At 40.7% G+C, this 19,475-nt stretch overlaps 2 protein-coding genes and 1 pseudogene across 3 annotated transcripts in view; 2 read left to right on the top strand and 1 right to left on the bottom strand.

Annotated features, from left to right (window-relative positions):
• The window catches only part of ACOT13 (acyl-CoA thioesterase 13), a 202,374-nt gene that overhangs the window by 108,954 nt on the left and 73,945 nt on the right, over positions 1 to 19,475 (bottom strand). The gene's annotated exons all lie outside the window — the stretch shown is intronic.
• The window catches only part of KIAA0319, a 105,652-nt gene that overhangs the window by 55,330 nt on the left and 30,847 nt on the right, over positions 1 to 19,475 (top strand). Inside the window, exons 4-10 of the mRNA XM_015135678.3 lie at positions 5,150 to 5,342; positions 11,151 to 11,249; positions 12,498 to 12,595; positions 13,829 to 13,916; positions 14,845 to 14,937; positions 16,489 to 16,621; positions 18,148 to 18,376. Of these exons, the coding sequence (XP_014991164.3) occupies positions 5,150 to 5,342; positions 11,151 to 11,249; positions 12,498 to 12,595; positions 13,829 to 13,916; positions 14,845 to 14,937; positions 16,489 to 16,621; positions 18,148 to 18,376 (933 nt within the window). The remainder of the gene's footprint in view (positions 1 to 5,149; positions 5,343 to 11,150; positions 11,250 to 12,497; positions 12,596 to 13,828; positions 13,917 to 14,844; positions 14,938 to 16,488; positions 16,622 to 18,147; positions 18,377 to 19,475) is intronic.
• On the top strand, positions 9,141 to 10,144 carry LOC100427953 (large ribosomal subunit protein eL8 pseudogene; annotated as a pseudogene). The gene has a single exon (XR_001444109.3). The product of XR_001444109.3 is annotated as a large ribosomal subunit protein eL8 pseudogene (transcript).

The raw sequence follows: 19,475 nt of genomic DNA on the forward strand, positions 1-19,475 counted from the left end.
ATAATTGGATTAAAATGAAAAACTTCCTTTTTTTTTTTTTTGAGATAGAGTCTCACTCTGTCACCCAGGCTGGAGTGCAGTGGCTGGTCTCTGCAACCTCTGCTGCCCAGGTTCAAGTGATTCTCCTGCCTCAGCTTCCTGAGTAGCTGAGATTACAGGCACCTGCCACTACGCCTGGCTAATTTTTGTATTTTTAGTAGAGATGGGCTTTCACCATATTGGTCAGGCTGGTTTTGAATTCCTGACCTCATGATCCACCTGCCTCTGCCTCCCAAAGTGCTGGGATTACAGGTGTGAGCCACTATGCCTGTCCTGAAAACACTTTCAATTTCAATTTTAATTAAAATAATTAAAAGTAATCTGAAAGTATTAGAGATTAACCATGTTCTTTATTCATATCAGTAAATGTTAATATAATACCCTCTTTTATATTGCCAAGTCATTTACTTCCTGGTTTATACAGATGGAACTCTCTGAAATTAAGCTCTATTAAAAATCTTTTGGCTCATTAGTTCTTTGAGGTTGGTTTTGTTAAAAGATAACTATTCAAATAGGTGAAATTGTGAATTGTTTAGATATAAAATGAACATGTGTTAGAGATTTTATTCTACTCATTAATCACTGAAGGAACTAGATTATAATTATCCTACAAGAAAACCTGAAGAAAAGGCACATTCATAGGTTAAAAAATATATTGAAATGAGTGTGCAAATAGAGGCAAAACTGGGTTTCCAGTGAGGAAAGGAGGGAGTTCAGTTGAAACTCTAGCAGACAGGAGAATTTACATGTCTATAGACAATAATTATTTTACATTTTTATCATTTTTATAACCTATAACTTATAGAGTTGTAAAAATAGCTCAAATACAAGAACGACTAGCGTCAGATAACCTGGAGGGGTATCCAGTAGATAATGTTTTTTATTTATTTTTATCTTCTTTTAATTTTTTGAGACAGGGTCTTACTTTGTCACCCAGGCTGGAGTGGAGCGGCATCATCTCAGCTCACTGCAGCCTCGACCTCCTGGGCTCAAGCAGTCCTCCCAACTCAGCCCCACAAGGTAGCTGGGACTACAGGCACGTGCCGCCATACCCAGCTGATTTTTATATTTTTGGTAGAGATGGGATTTTGCCATGTTGCCCAGGCTGGTCTCAAACTCCTGAGCTCAAGCGATCTACCTGCCTTGGCCTCCCAAAATGCTAGGATTACATATGTGAGCCACCTTGCCCCACCGATAACATGCTGCTTTCCACTGAAATACCAAGTTTCCTCTAAAGTACATTAGATTTGTAGACAATCTCTGAGTAACTGTTCATAAAAATTAGATGCATAGCATAATAAGAAATCATTTACTCAAGCCCAATACACTGCGCACAACTGTTATCCCAATTACTTGGGAGGTGGAGGTAGGAGAATTGCTTGAACCTACAAGTTAGAGACCAGCCTGGGCAACACAGTGAGAACCCATCTCTTAAAACAAAAAGAAAAGAAACATTATTTCATTCTGATGCAGTGCAAAGTTTGGAATTGATGACAGAAACTAAGATCTCTACTCTCACCAAAAAAATATGTAAAATAGTTCAATTAGGTAAAGGTATCTAGAAAATTCAGTGGGGAAAGAATAGTATTTTCAACAAATGGTGTTAGGACAACTGGATATTTACATGCAAAAGAACGAATTTAGACCCCTATCTCATACCTTATTTTTAAAAAATTAACTCAAAATGGACCAACGATCTCAATATATGAGTTAAAACTATAAAAGACATGGAAGAAAACTCCGCATAAATCTTTGTAAACTTAGGCTAGGCAAGTATTTCTTAGTACATCAAAAGCATAGCAATAAAATAGAAAAATGGTAAATTTGAATTAATCAAAAGTAGAAACTTTTGTATTTCAGATGACGACATCAAAAAAGTAAAGCTTTCTTGAGGGAATAAATAAATATACTATAAACTGGGATAAATATACCATAAATATTGTATACTGAATATATAAATAACTCTTACGACTTACTAATAAAAAGACAACCCAACTCAAACATGGGCAAAGGATCTGAATAGAATTTCTCCAAAGATCGTAGAAGAATGGCCAAGAAGCACATGAAAAGATGCTCAGCACCATTAATCTTTAGGGAAATGCAAGTCAAAACCACAATGAGATACCACTTCACATCTCCTAGATGGCTAGAATAAAAACTTAAAACAGATAATAAGTGTTAGTAAGGATGCAGAGAAATTGGAACTCTCATACACTGCTGGTGGGAATGTGAGATGTTGCAGCCACTTTGGTTTGTTTTTGTTTTTTGTTTTTTGAGAGACAGGGTCTTGTTCCGCACCCAGGTCAAAATGCCGCGGTGCAGCATGGCTTACTGCAGACTTAAACTCCTGGGCTCCAGTGATTCTGTCACCTCAGCCTCCGGAGTAGCTGGGACCACAATGCCCAGCTAATTTTTTTATTTTTATTTTTGTAGAGATAGAGTCTCACCCTGTTGCCCAGCCTGGTCTCAAACTCCTGGGCTTAAAGAATCCTCCTGCTTTGGCCTCCTAAAATGCTGGGATTATAGGTGTGAACAATTATGGCTGGCCCCAGTGTAGCTGTTTTGGAAGACAGTCTTGCATTTCCTCAAAATGTTAAATGCAGAGTTACCATATGACCCAGGAATTCCACTTTTGGGTATTTACACAAGAGAAAGAAAACATGTCCATATAGAAACTTGTACATGAATATTTATAACAGTACTATGCATAAAATAGTGCTGTCGAATAGGACATCTAGGAAAAATAAATCAAGATCAGATTTGTAGAGGATAAAGGACATTTTTTTGCAACTGTGTTTTCCAGTGGACAAGACTAGAGAAATCACCTAAAACAAGTCGTTTTAAAATAAATGAGTAGAGAACATAGAAACAAGAGCCATTTGAAACTTTTACTGATGAGGCCCAGGTTAACTTGAAGGCTGAAATGGGTGATGCCGTGCTCATGGCTTCCCATAGAGGATTCATTTTTCTTTGGAGGGGTTTGTCAGGGAGGACCTTGTGTCCTGATGACTTAGTGAGGAGTTCTGTGCTGGAGGTTGGGGGTGGATTTCTGAATAGTAAAGGGAAGAATCGGCATGTGATTCCAGCCTGGAGAGGCAGCATGGTGGAAAAGTGAATGTTTTAGAGAAGAGCAGGATGAGGGTTTTCTTCCCCTTCAGCCATTTCTGGCTTAGTGACCTTGGCCCAAAGTGCCTTAATTTCTTTGACCACTGTCTACCTTCATTCTTTATTTCAACTTGGCAATAATTTTTCAGGACTTGATAAAACTAAAAAAAAAAAAAAAATTCAATTCAATTCATCCTATGGGATTTGCAAAGACCCCAGTATAAAATGTTATGGACACATAACATTACTGCAGCCCTGGTTTGCAGTAATTCTGAATTTCATGCTATTCTTAGAGAGCACAGATTCAATGAACAGCTTAATCCGTAGCACTCACTTCACAAATCCGGATACCTGAAAATTCAATTCAATTAAACATCTTTAAATCATATAGTAGACCCACTACCTGATTTTTAAAATGTTGGTCAATTGGTTTCCCTTAGTTTGATCAATACAGCTTAATTTCATCATTTCGTCTTTTTTTTTTTTTGCCCTGGTTCTGGAAATTTAGTTGCAGAAGGTTTCACCAGTTGCCTAGCAAATATCTGGAACCCAGTGGGGGCTCAGTTACTATTAGTAGTGATATAAATGATCACACTTCCAAGCACAAAATGTATGCCATATCCTTACTGACTTTTCTCAACTGTAGAAAAGAGTAGTTGTTTTTTCAGTTAGCACCAATGGCCCCCTCTCTGATTTACATTTGAATTATAGCTTTTCTTTCTGTGGGTTTCTCACTGTGCATGGCCCCTGTGGGTCTTCTATATTCTTAGTCTAAGAGTTTTACTTTCCTGGCCCCACACAGTTACTGACTAAAAGTCTCAGAAGATATTTTATTATCATGATATGAGACTTCGGCACAAACTGTTTAGTTCAAAAACTTTAACTTGGCTAATTCTGTAACTTTAAGTTATCGGTTATACACAATGAATAAAATGAATAAAGATGACTTACTCTAGAAGCCCGTTTACTATTGAATTATTTGATTGTCTTCAATTGTTGCTTTAATGGTTGTCTTAGCTTGTGCTGCTGTGACAAAATACCATTGTAGTAGTCCATTCTTACACTGCTGTAAAGACATATCCAAGACTGGTTAATTAATAAAGGAAAGAGGTTTAATTAACTCACAGTTCCGCATGGCTGGGGAGGCCCCAGGGAACTTACAGTCATGGCAGCAGGTAAGAGAGCAAGCAGGGGAAATGCCAGATGCTTATAAAACCACCAGATCTCGTGAGAACTCACTATCACAAGAACAGCATGGAGGAAACCGTTCCCATGATCCAGTTACCTCCATCTGGTCTCTCCCTTGATACGTGGGGATTATTATTCAAGATGAGATTTGGGTGGGGGCACAAAGCCTAGCCATACCAACCATGAACTGGGTGGCTTAAACAACAGACATTTATATCTCACAGTACTACAGTTTGGAGGTCTGAGATCAGGATGCCAGCAGGGTTGGGTTCTTGGTGAGGGTTTCGTGATTTATAGGTAGTCATCTTTTTGCTGTGTCCTTAAAAGGAGGAAAGAGAACTAGCTAGCTCTCTCTCCTCTACGTGTAAGGGCACCATTCCTATTTATGAAGGCTTTACCCTCATAATCTAATTACTTCCCAAAGGCCCTACCTCCAAATACTATCACATTGAGGGTTAGGATTTCAACAAATGAATTTTGGGTGGTGGAAGGAGGTGTGGGGCAGAAACATTCAGTCCATTGAACTCATCAGTTTAGGGGCTACTATAATTACTTTCTCATTCTTTGAGTGTTTGTGTATGTTCACCTATACTAATTGTCCAGCCCACAGTTGCCTTATATTTCTAATAGACAGCAAAGAGAGTGCTTGAGAGAGATGGTGTAGAGTTCCAGAGTTTTACAATATTATTCATGGTTTTTCAAACATTACTGAAGCTAATTTATGAAAAAGGTTGGTAACACTGAGTTGCTTGAAGAGTTGAACTGTTTTTTTTTTTTTTTTTTAAATAACAATTTATCCTTGTAATTGATCCCATAGGTTCTAATGCCTTCCCATAGTCTTCCTCCAGCAAGCCTGGAGCTCAGCTCAGCCACCGTGGAGAAAAGCCCAGTGCTCACAGTCACCCTGGGGAGTACAGAGCACGGCATCCCAACACCTCCCACTAGCACAGCCCCCTCTGGGTCCACCCCATCTGAGCTACCCATATCTCCTACCACTGCTCCCAGGACAGGTAACTTTTAAAAAATACAATTTCAAGAAATGTACTGAAGATAGGCTGTAGAATTTGGTAGTGACAACTTTTAAAGTTTACTCATTCCCTCCAGGCACATTTTTGAGCATCTATCATGTGCCAGAAACGGTTCTGCATACTGGGAATAAAAAGATGAATAAGACATTGTCTTTTCCCTCAGGGACTCCATAGTCCAAGAGAGGAGACTGACAGGTAAAGAGGTGGTTCTGATACAATATGGTAAGTGCTGTGAGAGGTTGCTGTGGGAGCAGAGGGGCACCCTGATCCACTAGGAGGGTCCAGGGATGCCTTTCCAGAGGAGACGATGCTAGGATAGAGTGAGCCAGCAAAGATGGCATTGGTCTGTTGTTCAGGTGGAGGGAGCAACATGTGTAATAACAATAGTGATCATTGTATCTACTGAGCACTTACAGAGTGCCAGGCAATATGCTCAGTGCTTCCCAACCATCATCTCTCATTCATTGCCTGTGCAAGAAAACAGAAGTACAAGAGCTCCTGGGACATTTCGGAAGAACTGTAAGGAATTCAGTATGGCTGGAACTGGATTGGTAAGCAGGACAAGAACTGGAAAGATCGTGTATTTTGTGCTAAAGATTCTGCACTTTACTGGATGTGTATAGAGAATCCCTGAATGGTTTAAAGCAGGAAAGCAAAATGATCAGATTTGTATTAAGAAATAGTGTGGGATGAGCGTGGTGGCTCACACCTGTAATCCCAGCCCTTTGGGAAGCCCAGGCAAGTAGATCATGAGGTCAGGAGTTCGAGACCAGCCTGGCCAACATGGTGAAACCCCATCTCTACTGAAAATACAAAACAATTAGCTGGGCATGGTGGCACACACCTGTAATCCCAGCTACTTGGGAGGTTGAGGCAGGAGAATTGCTTGAACCTGGGAGGCAGAGGTTGCAGTTAGCTGAGATCACTCCACTGCACTCCAGCCTGGGCAACAGAGCAAGACTGTCTTGAAAAAACTAAAAAACGAATAAAAAGAGGCTGGGCGCAGTGGCTCATGCCTGTAATCCCAGCACTTTGGGAGGCTGAGGTGGGAGGATCCTGAGGTCAGGAGATCGAGACCATCCTGGCTAACACGGTAAAACCCCATCTCTACTAAAAATACAAAAAATTAGCCAGACATGGTGGTGGGTGCCTGTAGTCCCAGTTACTCGGGAGGCTGAGGCAGGAGAATGGCGTGAACCCGGGAGGTGGAGCTTGCAGTGAGCCGAGATTGCGCCACTGCACTCCAGCCTGGGCGACAGAGCAAGACTCCATCCCAAGAAAAAAAAAAAAGGGAAAAAAAAAAGAAAATAGTGTGGAGTTGACTAGAGGCAACAAGATCCATGAAAAGGCTATGGTGAGTGATTGCAGAGATGGAGGGAGGGAACCAGATTTAGGAGACTGGAAGGGAGCAGATTCACAAGGATTTGATGAGTGATTGAATGAATGTAAGGATGTAAAGGAAGAGGACGCTAAGACATATGAAAATACAGAATTAAAATTAGATGAGCGGTTGGGCTGAAGATAAAGGATTGCGAGTCATCAGTGTGGAGGTGATAGTTGGAGACATGGGGAACATGGGAGATCATCCAGGGAGAGAGGGGGGTGAGCTGAGGAGAGGCCTGAGGACTGGAACTTTGGGGACATCATTATATAAGGAGCTGGAAGTGCAGAAGGAGTCTGCAAAACTGATTGGGCAGTTGTGCCAGAGAGGTGGGAGATAAAGAGGAAAGCTAGAGGGAGAGAGTTCTATCGAGGAGGAGGGAATAATTTTCCATCTACCCTTCTAAGTTCCAGGCTAGTGCCCCTGTAACAAAAGATAGATTCACAAGAGAAAACAAAAAACAAAAAACAAGTTTATAGCTACATCTTACCTACATGTGGGAGATACCCAGGGAAATAAGGAAATCTCAAAGAGGTTTTATTACATTATATAAACTTATATAAGCTTATATAAGCCTGGAACTCTGGCTTATATAGCATCTTGAATTAAAACAAGGAAAGAAGATAGTGGGGAAGGCAATTGGCCAAAGGTGCCCAGAATAAGCAAAGTAAGCAAGAGTGAGGTTTATCATGCAGATTTGTCAGGACCTTCTCTATTGATGTGGATCTCTCGAAATTTAGTCACCCTTCTCTTCCCAGTATAGAAGGAGAGATACCCTTACAAATGGAGATTTCCTTTATAGATATAAATTTCTCTTACAAAGGAGTAACTTGTACTCTGTTTTCAGAGCTCCTCTTGGTCTGGTGTTTCTTTAAAAAACAAAAAAACAAAAACAAAAAAACAAAAAAACACAGAGCTCAAAATAATCCTTATATAATATAGTTGCAATGGCATATTCTAGTTTCTTATAGTCTGTGAACCAGAAGTATATGAGACAGGTCTCAATCAATTTAGAAAGTTTATTTTGCCAAGGTTAAGGACTCACCAGTGACACAGCCTCAGGAGGTCCTGATGACATGTACCCCAAGGTGGTCAGGGTACAGCTTGGTTTTTTTTTGTTTTGAGATGGCGTCTTGCTTTGTGGCCAGGCTGGAGTGCAGTGGCGTGACCTTGGCTCACTGCAGCCTCTGCCTCCGAGGTTCAAGCGATTTGCCTACCTCAGCTTCCTAAGTAGCTGGGATTACAGGCACCCACTACCATGCCCGGCTAATTTTTATATTTTTAGTAGAGACGGGGTTTCTCTGTGTTGGCCAGCCTGGTCTCGAACTTCTGACTTCAAGTGATCCACCTGCGTCAGCCTCCCAAAGTACTGGGATTACAGGTGTGAGCCACTGTGCCTGGCCACCTTGGTTTTATACATTTTAGGGAGACATAAGACATCAATCAGTGTGTGTGAGATGTACATTGGTTCAGTCCAGAAAGGCATGACAACTGGAAGGGGGTCTTTCAGGTCACAGGTAGATAAGAGACAAATATTGCATTGAGTCTTTGATCAGTCTTTCACTGAATACACAATTTACTTGTGAGAGGGGGTAGAGGAATAGTCACTTATGCCTTGTCTGGCTCAGTGAATGTGTATTTTTTCGTAAACAATAGGGCAGAGGAAGCAATTAGATATGCATTTGTCTCAGGTGAGCAGAGGGATGACTGAGCTCTGTCCTTTTCCCCACCCCCTGCACCTGTAAAGATAAGCTATTGATTTACACTGCCAGGGTGAAATTCCACAAAACTGTTTTAGGGCAAGGATCTTGAGGCCCACAAGGAATTTCTTTGTGGGCAAATTATAAGGGAGGCATGTAGCTTTTTTTTTTTTTTTTTTTTAATCTTTGTATGTGTTTGTTTAGGAATACAATGAGGTGCAGGTTTGCCTGACACAGTTCCCAGCTTGACTTTTCCCTTTGGCTTAGTGATTTGGGGGTCCCGAGATTTATTTCCCTTTCACAAATCATATTTTGGGGTGGCATGTTGTGGTCTCCTGTAGTTCCAAAAATGAAGACGTATCAAAGCTCCATGTGTTGCAGAGGTCATGGTGAGGATTGCAAAGCTTCCATTAGATTTTCCAATAAGGAAGCTATTAGAATATACAAGACCTAAGGGTCATGTTTCCTGAGCTTTTCTGTGGGCAATGTATTTTGGAGATTACTCTCTCTAACTTTGTATTTACTTTGATCCTGAGCTTCCACAGAGAGAAAGATAATAGTGGAAGAGAAGCTGTGTAGTATACGGAAAAAGAAACTGGCCTGGGAGTTTGGTCCAGGATCTTTGCATTTTAATAGAACCTACTGCATACAGTTGTAATGAGGATTAAATGAACTGATCATTTTAAAGCCCTTGGGGCGCTCTCTCCTCCCGCCGCCCAAGATGCCGAAAGGAAAGAAGGCCAAGGGAAAGAAGGTGGCTCCGGCCCCTGCTGTCGTGAAAAAGCAGGAGGCCAAGAAAGTGGTGAATCCCCTGTTTGAGAAAAGACCTAAGAATTTTGGCATTGGACAGGACATCCAGCCCAAAAGAGACCTCACCCGCTTTGTGAAATGGCCTCGCTATATCAGGTTGCAGCGGCAGAGAGCCATCCTCTATAAGCGGCTGAAAGTGCCTCCTGCTATTAACCAGTTCACCCAGGCCCTGGACCGCCAAACAGCTACTCAGCTGCTTAATCTGGCCCACAAGTACAGACCAGAGGCAAAACAAGAGAAGAAGCAGAGGCTGTTGGCCCGGGCCGAGAAGAAAGCTGCTGGCAAAGGGGATGTCCCCACTAAAAGACCACCTGTCCTTCGAGCAGGAGTTAACACCGTCACCACCTTGGTGGAGAACAAGAAGGCTCAGCTGGTGGTGATTGCACATGACGTAGATCCCATCGAGCTGGTTGTCTTCTTGCCTGCCCTGTGTCGTAAAATGGGGGTCCCTTACTGCATTATCAAGGGGAAGGCCAGACTGGGCCGTCTAGTCCACAGGAAGACCTGCACCACTGTCGCCTTCACACAGGTGAACTCGGAAGACAAAGGCGCTTTGGCTAAGCTGGTGGAAGCTATCAGGACCAATTACAACGACAGATACGATGAGATCCGCCGTCACTGGGGCGGCAATGTCCTGGGTCCCAAGTCTGTGGCTCGTATCGCCAAGCTCGAAAAGGCAAAGGCTAAAGAACTTGCCACTAAGCTGGGTTAAATGTACACTGTTGAGTTTTCTGTACATAAAAATAATTAAAATTCAAATTTTCCTTCAAAAAAAAAAAAAAAAAAGCCCTTGGGGCAATGCCTAGCACACTTTAATCTGATATATAAGTGTTTGTTGAAATACATACATTTAAATTAATTAAATATTGGTGGACCTATTGCTAATTACCATACAGCTTTGGACAACTTTGCTTTTCTAGGATTTAATTTCCCCGTCTACAACATGATAGGTTTGGGTCAATGTCCTTTCTAGGTCTACAGTTGCTGACTTTCAGGATAAAGAGTTAGTGAAAATGACAAGAGAGGAGCCAGCAAAGCCACTGAGAGCCCCTGCAGCTGATCTAGGAGGCACTCGAGGGACTGAGGACTGAGAGGTGGGGAGTGGATTAAATGAACAACCTGTCTGACATCTCCTCACAGCTGATCCCTCTGGAGAGCACCCAGCTTTTTTTAAAAATCTGCTTTTCTCTGTGTGGTGTCTGGACATGTCACAATATATTTTACAAGTGAAACTAATGTCCAATGGAGTCAAACCGATAGAATTTATGAATATATCAATGTAATCTGGTTATAGAGAAAGTAAACAAGTATTGTTCTGAATGTTTACTTGGTGGCTAAGCACTTTTGATAAGACTTAATGTTCCTGCTGCTTAAGTTAAAATAGGCTTTTTATATTGAGGGACTGGATTTTGTCTTGGAAAGGTTCCAAATACAAGGTCATTAGCAGTAATTCATGAGGCTACTATCAGAACTGAGTGGAGTGTGACTAATGAGACAGAAACACTTAGGATTACACTCAATCTTTTTATAACTAAAAATAGCTCACACCAGGGAGTCAAGAAAAGCTGGTAGCAAGGGAGAAAATGGACCCAATCCACAATTGCGTGAAACCTGTTTCACGCAACTCTTGTCACCCAATACATTGCTCAGTCAATTTGAATCATTATTTTTGTCACAGTGCCAACTCATATTTGTGGTTTAAAACCCTGCACTATAATACAGTGTGCAGTTCAATTTCTAGCCAGAGGAAAAATGTGCCTTAGCTAAAATCTTACGAAGAAATATTTCAAAAACATATGCTATTTTAATGTATGGATACTAAAAACAGATCTAGTGTAGAGCAGTAATGTAACAAATTATATTATATAATTGCATGTATTATTTCTAATTAACTTTTAGTGAAAGAACTTATGGTATCGGCTGGAGATAACCTAATTATAACTTTACCGGACAATGAAGTTGAACTGAAGGCCTTTGTTGTGCCAGCGCCACCTGCAGGTGAGAGCTTAACCTTCCTTCCTGACCGCTAGGAACTGGAGTGTTCTTCCCTAGCAGGTCCTTACAGACTATTTACAATGCCGATTCTTTTTCACAACGTTGCACAACGTCACAAACAAAGGCGGAAGACAAGGCTTTGATTATCCTTAAACATCAAAATTTGTTGAAATAGTTTAAAATGGAGTAAGAATCTAGGAAATTAAGTATAGTATGTATCATTTAATTGATCAGGATGGAAAGTCATACATTTCTGATGATACAAAGCAGATCAGGAGAGGTTGCCATGTACCAGTTCTTGACCTGTGATAACCCATAGAACCTGGGAAGATTCCACCGGGATGAGAGGGAAGTGGCGTGCACCCATAGGTTTGTTTGCAGATACTGTGGCGTTGACAATCACGGCTCTGAGGTTCTCAGGATGCCTCACACTAGCTGCTCAAAAAATTTTATTCAAAATGCTCTTTCTTCTACTTGTCCAGTGCTCTACCATTCAGTAAGCATTTGACCTGGGACCTGTGGCCTGTCAAATGCATTGTTCTTAAGGTGTTTGACTATTTCTCATTCGGCTTAGTTCCTTAATTCATTTTTTTCTCCATCACATATTGGTCAAAATTTTATACACAGAGATGATAATATTTGGCATTTGCATTTTAATCCTTTGAGATGAGGTATCTTATATTTTAACTACTAATATCTGAAGCTGGGAGACAGTTTCATCTTAACATAGATATGTTTATACTCTGTTTTTGTGTCCTTAAATAAAGCCCTACAACAGATCAAATGAATTGAAATGTCCTTGCCTTTTGTTAAAAAGAGAAAAGTACAGTGGATTATACTATGTTAAAACTGATGTGGATAGTCAGATGTAGCCTCCTAGAAAAAAACTCATCAAATACTAACAGTTAAATTAGGGAGGTTTTGTTTTTTTAACTTTATACATTTTAAAAATTTCCTGTAAGTTGTATGTTTTTATAACAAAAAAAGAAATGTTACATTAAGAAGATATGTGTTATTCTTTACTTGGCTGATAGTTGAAAGTCAAGTTCATAAGATGATAGCAAGAGCGAGGGGATAAAAACAAATAGACTCAAAAAATATATATATAAGTTTAAAAAAAAAAGAAAGCTGAGTTGAGTATATCTAAGGTAATCTGCACTGGTGGTTTAAAGACTGTCATCTTCCCTCTGCCCAGGTTATCTAGTGACCTCTCAGAATTTATAACTACTCATATTTATTTTTTGCTCTCAGAAACAACCTACAGCTATGAATGGAGTTTAATAAGCCACCCCATAGACTACCAAGGTGAAATAAAACAAGGACACATGCAAACTCTTAATCTCTCTCAAGTAAGTAACTGGAGACTGGTTGTGTCTGACAGCACAGCATAACAGCATAGAACTCAGTTAATACCTTCTTAGCTACTGAACCCAAACGTCTTTCTTTTTTTTGGAGAGAGTCTTGCTCTGTTGCCCAGGCTGGAGTGCAGTAGCACAATTATAGCTCACTGCAACCTCTGCCTCCTGGGTTCAAGTGATTCTCCTACCTCAGCCTCCCGAGTAGCTGGGATTACAGGTGCGTGTCACCATGCCCAGCTAATTTTTTTGTATTTTTAGTAGAGGTGGGGTTTCACCATGTTGGCCAGGCTGGTTTTGAATTCCTGACCTCAAGTGATCTGCCCTCCTTGGCTTCCCAAAGTGCTGGGATTACAGGTGTGAGCCACCATGCCTAGCTGCAAACATCTTTCTTATGGTAAGATCAAAAGAAGGATATGAACGAGTGAAGTTTCAGCCATGCAAATAGGCAGGCAGATGGTTAAGAGGCTTTGGATGGCTTTTCTTTATTTGGGCTACTTGGTATATCTCAGTTTGGGGAAAAGAGCCTGGTTGTCCCACAAGCATTGCATTGAGGTTAAAAACCAGATCTAACTCTTGCTCTCCTTGCAGTGTTAAGGACATTTTACTTATCTCTGGTTCTCAATCCAGCATGTCTCTAGAGTTGCAAATAATTCCATTCCAGGTCACAAATTACCCTATCACATGTTGCTCTATGATACAAGCATTCACAAGAAACATGCCCTCTTTCTGGCCTAGGAGGATATATAAACCGACTTAGCGACTAGGGGTCTAGTTTCCTACCAGATGATTATGTTGACTTCATCTCCTGGGATCACACAGCTAATGGTACAACACAGACTTGCATCACCCTCATGTCATGGAGCTCTGTTTCTCAAAGTGTGGCATCCAGACCACTGGCAACCAACGTACTAGAGCTAGGTGGTAAAAATGCAAGATTCCATACGCATGTTTGAGAACTGCTGCCCTCTGCTGGTCCATCTCACCCAGGCCTCTGTGAAGCCCTCTGTAGCGAAGCTAAAGGCCTGTGTAGGTGATCCTTAGTGTTCCAGAATTCAGGCTTCAAACATGTGGCAGCCACTTGGCAGATCCAAATGAGACTCTCTCCTGAGCCCCTTCTCTATGCTGACTTTAGGAGTGTGGCTTCTGGGACATTTTAGCTTTTTCTAGGTAGCGGACCCATCATGTCTTGCATGTTGAATTGTATAACTTTTCTTTATGTTACAGTTGTCCGTTGGACTTTATGTCTTCAAAGTTGCTGTTTCTAGTGAAAACGCCTTTGGAGAAGGATTTGTCAATGTCACTGTTAAGCCTGGTAAGCCTGTGTAAGAGAATGGCCTCCTGTTGTACACATTTATCTCAATTTTTGGTGCCTGGATGACTATGTCTATATTTATCTACCTATCTATCTAGAGAGAGAAAACCTATTTTGAATTAGGCTCCATTGTAGAGAAAACACGCAAAGATTATTATTTTTTTCTACCTTTCATATATCACTTAGTACTTGCTTGACAAGGTTATTGCTGGCTGCTCTTGAAAGGTGGTGAACCTCCACTCTCCATGATTCAGCACCTTTGGAGCAGGGGCATGTTAAATACACTCAACTGAGCAACCAAGAGGTCAGGGGAAAATGTGTGCCCATTGATCAGTATATTCGTGTCAATTAGAAACAGGTGGTTCTTGGGCTGGGTGGGCACAGCCCTGGCTTGTTGCGTAGAACATAGGCTGGCTTTCAGTCCCCACCATCCCCTCACCTGTGCTGAGGGCACAACCTACCAATCAAGGTGAACCTCCCCTGCACCAACTTCAGCCCACCCTGAGGGCCTGATGGCTCTATCTTTTGCGTATTCTGCCTGGTTATTATTACAGCTGAAGCATGGTTGGGGGTGAGTTGCCTTCAGTCAGAGATATAAGATCCAGTCAATCCCAGGAGCTGGAACTGTAATCCCTTGCTCCTGCTCTGTAATTACTGCTCACACTCTGTGATGAGCCCCTTGGTTATTATTGTACATCTTCACTGACCCTGGGCTTACATGCAAAAATGTAAATGTACAGACAAGCTCCTGAAATTCAGAGAGACTCCAGACTTTAAAAATTGATTTCTATAGCTGAGGCCTGTCGGATAAACACCTTCTTGACAGGACATTTAATAGTCAAGTTTTTAAAGTAGATGATTTTATGTAGGTAATGACATACGCATACCCAACACGGGCTCAGTCACTGTCCTTTTTTCTCTGTTACAGCCAGAAGAGCCAATCTGCCACCTGTAGCCGTTGTTTCTCCCCAACTGCAAGAGCTCACTTTGCCTTTGACGTCAGCCCTCATTGATGGCAGCCGTGTGTATCCTGTGACAGTTTAGGGATTTCTTTTTTCTCTACATGCTATGAAATGTAATGGGTGCTCTGCGTCAAAGCTGGGAGGACTTATGGGCTGTTACTTTGATAAACAATCACCTCCTTCTTTAGTTTTATGTCTTCTTTAATTCCTTTAGCTCCTCTATCCTGTGCTTATTTTCCCTTCACCTTTTGTCTGTTTTATTAGAAAGTTCTTTAGAGCCTGGCCGTTTGATAGGAAATTTTAGCAATTATTGAAGAATCTCCTTCTGGTGTGGTATGTATGGAGAGTAGTTGGAAAATCACTTCATATATGTATATATCTTCATATATATAACTTATTTTAGAAGAGTATTTTAAAAGAATTAATTAGATGCCAGAGAGGCGCTCCCGTGACCTGACTTGGGAGGGGAGGTGCTCCCCACCAAATGGGAAAATCGCTTTTAAGAACTCTTAGAAGGGATATCTTCAGTGAGGGAGCATGGTGGTTTTGTAAATTTGTTCAGAGATCATTTCTTCTATTGGAGTATATGTGGAAGGGACCCCTGTGTAACTACAGGTGTCCGTGTAAATAAGAATTGGTTGAAAACATCCTGTGTTTGACTAGGTTCAACCTTATCAGTGTACCAGGTAATTGCATTTTATGTACATTTAATCACAAAGCTAATACCAAATCCTTTAGAGAGTGAAGAACGGTTGCCTTGGTTGTTGGGAGAAGAATACTTGTTAGCCATTAAAGCTGCTCTATCTTGGAAGCCTGCAAATTTACAGAGATCACATTGACATGACCGTTTGCATCTATTCAAAAATAGTCCACATTTCCATCTTAGCAACATGAAAATAAAGCATATTTTAAATGGAAATATTTACATGAGCAAATAGGTCACATTTTGATTCCTCTAATTCAGTGTGGCTTATTTACAGGCAACTGTTCATGATTATTAATCTGTCACATGAACTTGTTCTTTCCTTAAATGAATTAGATGAAACTAGCCCCTTTCCAGGTCTAAATTTTTGTGAATCTGCATGGCACATTTTGTTTGTTCTCTTTTAAAGTAGAAATGGAAAATTTTCATGTAAGGATGTGACCTTTCTCTGGATTTACCCCTTAATAATTAAGGTAGTAAAAGATGTTTTATAAGTTATAGAAAAGCAACTCAAGTCTCTTTGAACCTGTCAGCTCAGGTGCCTATTTAAAATGATCAGTAGGAGCTCGCGTGCTGTAGCTGAGGTGAGCAGCAGTAGCATTTCCATGTGCTGCGTTTTGTTGACTCCTGTTTTTTTAAAAGCAAAAGCCTCTGTCACTGTGCTTCTTAAATATTCAACTGAGTGGGAACAGCCTCAGTCAAATCTGGTGGAAATCCAGGAGAAAAATAGTGATATAATTTCAGGAGTAGGAAAGAACCTCCTTCTAATACAATATATATCCATTGAGATCTAGGCAAGTACATAATTTCATATAAAAATGAATTTAGATATGCAGTAATTAAAGTATAAAACTTATGTCTTCCTCTTCTTGTATTTCATTCTTGTCTCTATTTCTTAATCTTTTAGAAAGTACAGATGATACTGAAATAGTGAGTTATCACTGGGAAGAAATTAACGGGCCCTTCATAGAAGAGAAGACTTCAGTTGACTCTCCCGTCTTACGCTTGTCTAACCTTGATCCTGGTAACTATAGTTTCAGGCAAGTGGGTCCCTGCCTTTATTGTGCTGCCTGCTACTTACATTTTTACTGTTTCTTTAAATCAATGCACATAAAACACTGCACTTCTTATTTTGATCAAAAGAGATTTGGCTTTCATGGGGGTTTTGGTTCGATGCCGCTGGAGCTCTGATACCCTCATCAATTAATATGAACTTTATTTATTCATTGGAGTAAAATTTATATATAGTGAAAAGTACTTTATGAGATTCATTTAATTCATTTGTATTTAATTATGCTTTACCATCTGATTGGAACAGGTTACTGCTCCTAACCCAGGAAGAAATTTCCTAATGGGCCCAGAAAGTGTCCTGACTCAGCCTGGTTGAGAAGGAAGGACTTTAGGTGTTTGGTTTGCTGTCAGAGCCAGAAGTGGAAGTTGGCTCTTGGTTGTGTGGCGTATGAGGGATAGTGCGGAAGGAAGCTCAGAATGCACAGGTGCCCCCTACATGTGCTTTCCCTGCAAGGAAGGCCTGTGTTCTTGCCACAGCTTCATTGTCATATGCCTATTGATATTATTTAGCACTCATCACTGCTCCCACCACCATCTTTAACATAGAAGGATGAAGTGACCCATTTGTGAATTCACTGTCCTCAGGACCACATTAGGAATCAGTTTAGTGCAGGAAGGTTAATGCACTTCTCTTTTTTGTTTACAGAGGTTGAGCACTGGTTCGCATTTGAAAGTGCTTAATCCTAACACCGCTTTGCAAGGAGTATCCTGAAAACATAATTATAAGTCCTCTAGAAAAGGATTAAAAAATAAAAAGCTTTGTAGCTGAAAATTCAGGAGTGATTTGCTGTCTCTGCATGCTCAACCTGAAGGCAGAACCTAAACCTGATCCATTTTAGTCTCTGTTATTAAAGAGTGGCATCTATATTGGGTGAGGATGGTTTCTTCACCCAGCATCTCAAAAGCTAATCAGAAATCCATGAAGGTGAAACTCTGACATCGATATGTTATGAACTAACACTAAAATACTCAACAGCAACAAAATCCAACAAAAATATCAAGTCTGTGTTTATCTTTGCTTCATTCTTAAATTTCTGTTTTTAACTGTTCCGAGTTCTTCTGAGAACTGTTTCATGAGCAGACTAAATTGACCTAAGTTTACCTTGAGATTTGGCGTATTATTTTTTTGTCTGTTTCTTTTTTTTTTTTTTTTGGTTGTTTTTTGAGACGGTCTGTTGCTCTGCTGCCTGAGCTGCAGCGCAGTGGAGCAATATTGGCTCACTGCAGCCTTGACCTCCCCGAGCTCAAGTGATCCTCCCACCTCAGCCTCCCAAGTAGCTAGAACTACAGGTATGCATGCCCACACTGGCTAATTTTTTTTGTTGTTGTTGTTAAATAGAGACAGAGTCTCACTCTATGGCCCAGCTGGTCTCAGAACTCCTGGGCTTAAGCAATCCTCCCACCTCAGCTTCCCACAGTGTTGGGATTACAGGCGTGAGCCACTGCACCCAGCCTGGCATATTCTTCCAACTATGGTTTCTTCTCCTTTTTGTAGGTTGACTGTTACAGACTCGGACGGAGCCACTAACTCTACAACTGCAGCCCTAATAGTCAACAATGCTGTGGACTACCCACCGGTCGCTAACGCTGGACCAAATCACACCATAACTTTGCCTCAAAACTCCATCACTTTGAATGGAAACCAGAGCAGTGACGATCACCAGATTGTCCTCTATGAGTGGTCCCTGGGTCCTGGGAGTGAGGGCAAACATGTGGCCATGCAGGCAAGTTCTCCGTCCTGCCTTCAGACTTTTGTCTGTCTGTCTGTCTGTCTATCTACCTACCTACCTACCTACCTATCTGCTATTGGTTGGGGTAGGCAGTTCAATTTAGACACTTTATTTTGTAAAGTTACCTGATATATTACAACTATTGGAAAAGGACCGAAGCTCACAAATCTTCCAAGTTTACATCCTTTCCCCTCTCCCACTTAGATAGCACAGGACAGCAACCAATTGGCTCTGTGTTGAAAATTAGATCTTGAGATCAGTTTGGGAAAAGTCTCACATCTGTTAGAGAAGTATTTTCGTATTGGGAGAAACCTTAGAAATAATCTAATCTAAACCTCATTATCAGAATTTGTTTTGTTATTCTGTTTCTCCTGTTTATAGAAACTCCATGTTATCTTGTCTACATCCACTGGTCGCTTTTTAGGGTCTTGTTTGTTCTACCTTTTGATTTGTTCAAATCTTTTAAGTATGTTTGTCTAACAACATAATAATCTTGAAACTTCTGTTGTGTGTGAAGTTTCCGTGGAAACTTACAGGTGCTCGCCATCATGCCTGGCTGATTTTTAAAAAATATTTTTAGTAGAGACGTGTTTGCTTATTCTTCTTTTTTGTGATTGGCAAAGCTATTTGTTTTTGTTGCTAACCAGCTTAATGTTTTTGAAGTTATGTTATTTTTTTGAGAGTTTCATGAAAAAAAAGAAAGATAGGACCTTACATTTCCATCTTCCTTTTCTCCTTCAAATTTTGCCTCACCAGTCCAAGATACATTTCTCATTAGTATTTAAGATAAAATCAGATATTCCATGGAAACTTACCTGCTTTACTTTCTGGTGTTCCTGGGGCATGCCTTGCAATTATGAGGAGTTAAAAGTAACTGGGTAGATTTATGGAACTTGAAAGAGCCATGAGTTGTCTGGATATCCTTGGAGAACCCTCTTGGTGGTGCCCATCTCTACCTAGTGGTTGTAGCAAGTCCTATGTTCTGTTATGTTAAGAATTCTGATTCAGAGGTGGGTTGCATACAAAACAGGAGGATGGGATATTTTGTATTTTCACCGTTAAAAGAATCTTCCTAATTTTCTTTTACTTATTA

Source organism: Macaca mulatta, chromosome 4 (genome assembly GCF_049350105.2).
Source record: "Macaca mulatta isolate MMU2019108-1 chromosome 4, T2T-MMU8v2.0, whole genome shotgun sequence".
In the NCBI taxonomy this organism is placed as follows: domain Eukaryota; kingdom Metazoa; phylum Chordata; class Mammalia; order Primates; family Cercopithecidae; genus Macaca; species Macaca mulatta.